Genomic DNA, 6,883 nt, shown 5'->3' with positions numbered 1-6,883 from the left:
CCCCACATCGCTCGTTCGGGCTAGGCCCGGCCGGGCGCCGTGAGGGGAGGCCTGGCCACCAGGCGCTCGCATTCAAGCCCCACTCCCGGGCCTGGCTCCAGGGTGGGGCCCCGGCTGCGCCATACCGGGCGACGTCACGATCCTTGATTTTAATCTATTCATAAAGGGCTTAGGGTTTATAACCATACCCCATTATTCATCTTATGACCCTACAGGTTTATCTTGTGACCTTTATAATAGTTCCAACCCCCAGTCTGAGAACCTCTCAGCTTAACTTCTAACTCGATATAATGTAGTTAAAACTAGCTTTACCTCATCAAACTACAACAGTGAAATGCATCATACACATTGCAGCATTATTAAGTCTGATAATGTCAGCTATAGGACTATAGGACAACACTCACACAAGATGTTCCAACTGCAGAAGAACTTACTTTACATTTGATAATTTAAGTATAATTTGCTGAAAATTCTAATTAATTAGAATTTTTAATGCAGGACTTTAACTTCTAATGAAATATTTTGCCATTAATTCACTAATATTTTTTATACTATATAAAGTAATGAGACTGCTTCCACCTCTGCAGTTTGATTGATCAATAAGAATGAGGTTGTGTAAGCACAACCACAAGCAGCCACTGTCAGGAGCCCATAATACGAGCAGTTTAACTGTGATGAATTTCAAGAGGCAGACCAAAGGCTTTTATTTGTGTTTTGATACAAATGAAATGAGTGAAATTAAGCTTGCACTGTTTCAAACATTCAGCTGTGGTGTTCCTAAACTCTGTTGTCATGGCCTAATTATTAGCTTTAGTGAGGGAGCCATTAATGTGTCCACGATTCAGCTATACTCCATACAAAAGATGAGACACAGAATTCTTTTTACCGGTCCTTTCATACACATGCACTCGTGGACTAAAAATTGCAAGGCCTAAACTGAAGTTATTCCTCTTCTATTGTTTGGCTTAGAATAATTGTAACAGTGGGGCACATTTGGAGGGGTTAGTATTGGAATTGAGCATTTTGATAATATCACTAATGCAATTCATCGTTAATTCAGATGGGTTTTATTTTAACAGCTATGGCAAAAATACCTGAAAAAAATGAACTCCTAAATCTGTGAGGATGTATCAAACCTTGATACATCAACGAGATTTACCGTTTAATTATACAAAACCAGGGAGGAGGTGTGGTCACAGGGGAGTAGCCCCTTGGAGCCAACAGTAGTGTGTTAAGTTGCTAGTTGTTACTACTGCGTGGACACCGAGTTCTCCGCACACTATAACTTCACAGTCTGATCTATTTCAGGATTTTATGTCCTAGATTTCTTAGAGATGGAAACATTAAGAGCAAGGGACAAATTTTGTATCCTGCTACTGTACATCAGGTTCGTCTCCTGATTTTCCTGGTACTCTACCTTAGTTTCACAATTCCAACTCCTGAAAACATGAGCAGACTGTTGTTCATGCTTTTATTTTCTTATCGTGTGGTTTTATGTTTTTGAGAGAGCATTCACCTCAGCCCTGTAGACAGGTCGGTGTCTGATAACCCCGTCTGCCTTCTGAGTAGCTTTACTCTAGCTGCATGTCTACTGTTTGGTCAAAAGGATCTTTTTCACTAAAGCCATCTGTTCCCAGTGATCAGAGAAAAACCCTGCCTTGTGTCTATTTTGTGACATCTGTCCACTCACATGTTGACATACTTTGTTTGCAGTTGCCATAAATGACTGATGACAAATTGCACTGAGGTTGTTTGTCGACTGTTCTCATGCAAGTTGAGAAGTGCTGCAGCTGGAAATCCTTCGGCTTCTGTTAGAAGTTTCTGTCTGAACCTCTCTGTATGAAACTTACTGTAGAGGCTCAGCATTAGACCAAACACTCTACACATCACACTGGAGAATATTTACAAAAGTCTGCCCACTGTTACTGTAATTGCTGGTCCCAACCTGGTGCACTGTAGATGTGGCTGGTGTGCATCCAAAACACACAAACCCACACTCACATACCAGAGCTTGTGTCTCTCCCCTGTCTTCACAAAACCATAATGTCAGAAATATTTATTTGCTCTCTTAACACATGCCCATTACAGTTTGGTGAGATGGCTGCCTGACTAAGCATTTTGGAGGCATGCCCTGACACCGGCCTCCTGTCTCGCCTGACGGCCCTCTCTGCATCCTGGGCGCATTAAATCTCACAAGGATGTGTTTAATGATTCTAAGTTCAGCTTTAAGTTAGAGTAAGACAAAGATAGCATTCTGTTTTTTTTTTCCTTTTAAATCTAATAATCTGTGTAAACTACAGAAGCATCAGTAAAGGAAAATGTGCAAACTTATTTTGGTTATCCGCAAATCACGACAATCTGCAGTTTACTAAACACAGACAAACTGTGATGTTAAAGGGGAACAGCAGCCAGAAAACTGTTGAACAAATACAGTAGGGTATTAAAGGGGGGTGACAAATACCACGCCCCAGTACACTGATGCTTTCAGCAACAACATCCACTGAACTGTTTTGTGCTGTTGTCTGTGAAACGGCTATAAAACATAAAATTACATCACTCTAAGCACCTGTTATGATCTGATACATAATTGAAATCGACAGCTAAATTTTTTAGTGCAGTTTTGAAGTGAAGAGGATTAAGTGTTTCCCCGAAGGGATCCTTGTTCTACCAAAAAAAAAAAAAGCCATTGTGGTTGCATTCCCTCTCCTAGTGCTGTGTGTGAGTTGCCGTCTCCTTGCCAGCATGAAGACTTTGACTAACCTAGCTCTACTGTTTGTAGAAGAGCTGTCATCCCTCAGCCCATTAAAGAGAAGCATGGATGAGCAGTTTCTTTACAGCAAGTTAAAGTGGTTGTTTCAGTCACAAAAGGCTTTATTTTATTTCATTTGGTTTTACTGGTCTGAAGTGTGTAAAGCTGCCAGAATTATTAAGGTACATTCTAGTCTCTCTTATGTGAGGACAATTTTCCCGCTGTACTGTTACTTAAAATGAAAGTCTCAGTGAAAATTGTCACTGTCTAGAGAAGAGGCATTGGCTATCCTGTCTTGACTGGCTACATCCCTTTTTTTCAAATCAATCTAGCCAACACAGGGGCCAGGGAGCTGAAATTGCTTTTCTATCCCCAAAATGCCTGGAAGGTTTTGTCCAAACATGGAAAAGTGGTGGTTTTGTCTGCATCTGTCTGGAAGTCAAAGCTGTGACCTGTAATGAAGGGGAGACAGATGTCTCGCAGCACTGGTGTTCAAAATTCACCTTGACCAGAGACAAGCAAACATGCACACACTTGCACCTAGAGAAAATGTGTTAAACCCAATATGTGGCTGTGTTATAATATTTCCTAATGTCTGTCTCCTGTCATTCTTCAAAAGCATCTCTTGGATTCCCTTGCTGTTAATCTCATTCAGCTGCTTCATTTACGACTCTGTTGCCCGTCTGTATTTCCACTTTGTTCCTCTCTGCCACTGAACACCTGAAAGCCTGCTGTGCTTCCTGTTGTTGTCTTGTGTTTGACACACATGATGAATGTAATAGTGTCTTCTAGTTTTTACTCTTCTACCAGTATTCATGTATGATGTTTCAATAGGTCAAGACAGGGGTTTGTCTGACTGCAGCTGCTTGTTTCCCTGCAGAGACCTGTGCAGTGAACAACGGTGGCTGTGACAGCACGTGTCATGATTCAGTGACAGGAGTCCGCTGCAGCTGTCCCGTTGGCTTCACTTTGCAGCCTGACCGCAAGACCTGCAAAGGTAAAGCATCACCCGTGGTTCCAGGCAACATTCGACCTACTTGTGTCCAGCTGTCATGCCTGTCACCTTGCCAGTCACACTGGTGCTTCTTTAGATATTTGTGCTCTTCCCACCCTCCACATTAGCACCTTCACCAACCTGCTAAGTGGATTTTCTTTTTATAGACTACACTGTGATTGTTTTGCACCCACAAAAGGATAGAATCTGTATTCTCATTGGTACCACCAAAATTTCACACTACTTTGTGCTTTTCACTGGCATATTTTGACTAATATTTTGTCATGCCATGGTTTTCTCGAGAGGTTTTCTGGTGTACTGCCATGATCATTCTTTCCAAGTGTTGGCAGAGCATCCTCACCTCAAGCAATGGCCATACTGTACAGTAGCAAGTCTGTTATATTATGTTTAATAAAATACATTTCAGAGTATTTGAGAATTTTATTCGGAGACTGACAACAGTCTGTGTGTCCAGAAAACTGGGATACACATCTGTCTGCTTTCTACAGCCCTTATTGTTATACAAACATTTCTGATAGAGGTACATTGGCCTATATTAGTTTGATTTGAGAAGAAACAAGAGGAAAACAAACCCAAGCAGCACTGGCGCAAGAGGCGGGTGGGGTGGACAGAGGAAGGGATTATTGTATTCCATTTGTGATGCGTTTATTTCAACCAGATGATGAAGACCAGCTCAAGAGCCAGATGCTGCATCTGTGATGATGATTCAGAATTAATCAGAGCGGATGGCAAACCTACCAAGGCACAGCATCATTTCATAAGCATACCATGCACTGGCCAAGACGAAGAGGTGGTCCTGAGCATGGTTCACCTGGACTCGGGCACGGTACCCGTAGTGTGATCGCTAACCATGCCTAAGCACGGAATCCGAGCCCTGTTCGCTACGTGAGGGTGCTTCACTTCAACACAAAAAGTTGCATCGTGGTGACGTAGGTGTACTGTGGCCCAGATTGTTTTTGTAATGAATGCAGATCAACATGGGAGCGGGGAGGGGGGTATGATTGTGCTCGGCCAGGGGACGAGGCAACCGTGCCTAGTGTGAGTACACCATTAGAGATTTTAATGCCCATGAGGTTTTACTGTGTGAGAGCTGCAGCCCATTAAAGCCACACATTTGAGCTCTTCTGTGGGCCAGTAAGGAATTCCCTGAAGCTTCTTTACAGTTCCTGCAGGACTGCCATGCCAACACAGCCAAACACCTGATCATCCTGCTCTGGATATTTCTACACTGATAGTTTAACCACTTTTGTTCTTATAAAGCCACCTCACTGGCTGCGAGCCGCAGGAAGGCAGGGTTGGATGTCCAGTCCCACCCCCATTTCCTAACCCTCTTGAGCAAAGCATTGTGACACAGTGAATATGGGCAGCGCTGGACTTTTGGACGGGCCAGCTCGCAGCCAGTACTACTCGTATCGATGTGGTTTGCTGCCTTCAGCTTTCAACGAAAACGTTCTAATAAAGTGACTGAAAAGGTTCTATATAAATGCTGAGTTTGTCCCAAGTGGCCAAAAAAGCATGTATTGCACATTTTGCATGTTTGTTTCATTTTCTCTCCTTTTTTCATTTGCGATGTATGGTGGTTTGACGCCTCCGCTGTTCTTGATGATTCTCTGTCCCCAGACATTGATGAGTGCCGACTGAACAATGGAGGGTGTGATCATGTGTGTCGAAACACAGTGGGCAGCTTTGAGTGCAGCTGCAAGAAAGGCTACAAGCTCCTGACTAATGAAAGAACTTGTCAAGGTAGGTAGGCCATTTGACTGTCTTATGTCACTTAAAAAAATAAAAAAAAACTCATTCTCCTGTGGAAAATATTCCACAGCATGTCCTGAGCAACCTTCTCTTCGGTAGAGGCTCTTAAAAACAGTATAGGTTTTAATTCCTGTATTAATAAGGATGGTTAAACAAAAAAGTGGCACAAAAATAGGCTTCCTCCAGCCTGCAGAGAAGCCCAATCAAGCCTCCCTGGCTTGTTTGTTATCATTTGGTGGCACCCGTCGCTCAGCAGGAGCTGGGAGGACTAGGTGCAGAACAAATAAAGAGTTTGCCATGGCCGAATACAGGTGTGGAGAATTAGAGCTCCAGCTCTAAAACCTCTGGTTCGCCAGATGAATCAGGCCACTACAGAAACATCTGGTGAAAGAAGTCAGGCAGGCTAGAATGACAGAGCCGAGCTCGACCCGTCTCCGAGTGGAAAAACAGATGACAAGCTGCTTTTCCTTATTCTCTTTTCTTTATTGATGTGGTCAATCACCATCCATCCTGTTACACATCAATGTCATCCAGTTAGGAATCGCTGCACTGAATCACACCATTCTGTACACAGAACACAAACATCATATGTGGTCAGTAAATGTGGCTTTGCCGTCCCTTTTTTGCCACTTCCTGTCTATTTTTGGTGGGATGCCTTTCTCTCATTATTGGGAGCTGAACAATGCAAAGTTTATTTTGCCAGAATAACAGATAACCAAGAAAAAAATAGTGTGTACATGCAAGAATGTAAATCACAGCTTGTTTTCTGGGGCACCATGCCTTAAACCACCTCAGCCATGTGCTGTTTGGGTGCACACATACAGTGGAACAGTGTTGTCCTTGTTTGGTGCTGTGTGTGTTTTGTCTGAAGAGCAGGGCTGCGATAAAGCTCACCTCCTGCTGAGTGAGCTTTACACACACTCCACACTACTGAGTCACCTGCCTGCCCCTTATCCTCTCCTCTCATGCCTTTCAATTTTCTTGCCTGTGGAATGAGAGCTGGGCAAAATAAAAAGCAGAATGCATCGGTAAAGGTTCTACTTTGCATTAATTGTTTCTCTTCTGATTGGTTTGGCTGATGATTCTTGGTGTTGGCATGCAAATCTGTGATTAAAGGGAACATTAAAATGCACTTTCATGGGAAGTAACTGACGAACTACAATGTTAAGTCTACCTGTGGTATGGCGTTCTGTGACATCGGTGACTCTTACACAGACATTTTCTTGTCTCCATGAGGCGTTGAAATGTGTAAACTCAACTCAGGGTTTATCTTGGTTTAAACAGTCGCAGTGTTTCCCCGCTGTCAGTGGACCATGACCTGTATGTCAGGACGGGGCATGTCTGCTGCGTCTGTCGGCACTTCTTCC

At 43.2% G+C, this 6,883-nt stretch overlaps 1 protein-coding gene across 4 annotated transcripts in view; it reads left to right on the top strand.

Annotated features, from left to right (window-relative positions):
• scube3 (signal peptide, CUB domain, EGF-like 3) overlaps window positions 1-6,883 on the top strand; it is a 73,021-nt gene that overhangs the window by 53,095 nt on the left and 13,043 nt on the right. For all 4 annotated transcript variants that reach the window (XR_002275720.1, XM_020610676.1, XM_020610675.1 and 1 more), the window contains 2 exons: window positions 3,630-3,746; window positions 5,385-5,507. Coding sequence is in view for 3 of the 4 variants with exons in the window: in XM_020610676.1 (XP_020466332.1) it covers window positions 3,630-3,746; window positions 5,385-5,507 (240 nt within the window). In the remaining variant the exon portion in view is untranslated. The remainder of the gene's footprint in view (window positions 1-3,629; window positions 3,747-5,384; window positions 5,508-6,883) is intronic.

The sequence above is a fragment of the Monopterus albus genome, unplaced genomic scaffold (genome assembly GCF_001952655.1).
Source record: "Monopterus albus unplaced genomic scaffold, M_albus_1.0 scaffold106.1, whole genome shotgun sequence".
NCBI lineage: Eukaryota > Metazoa > Chordata > Actinopteri > Synbranchiformes > Synbranchidae > Monopterus > Monopterus albus.
The sequence above is the reverse complement of the archived record's forward strand: the minus strand, read 5'-3'. Positions and strand labels throughout refer to the sequence as shown.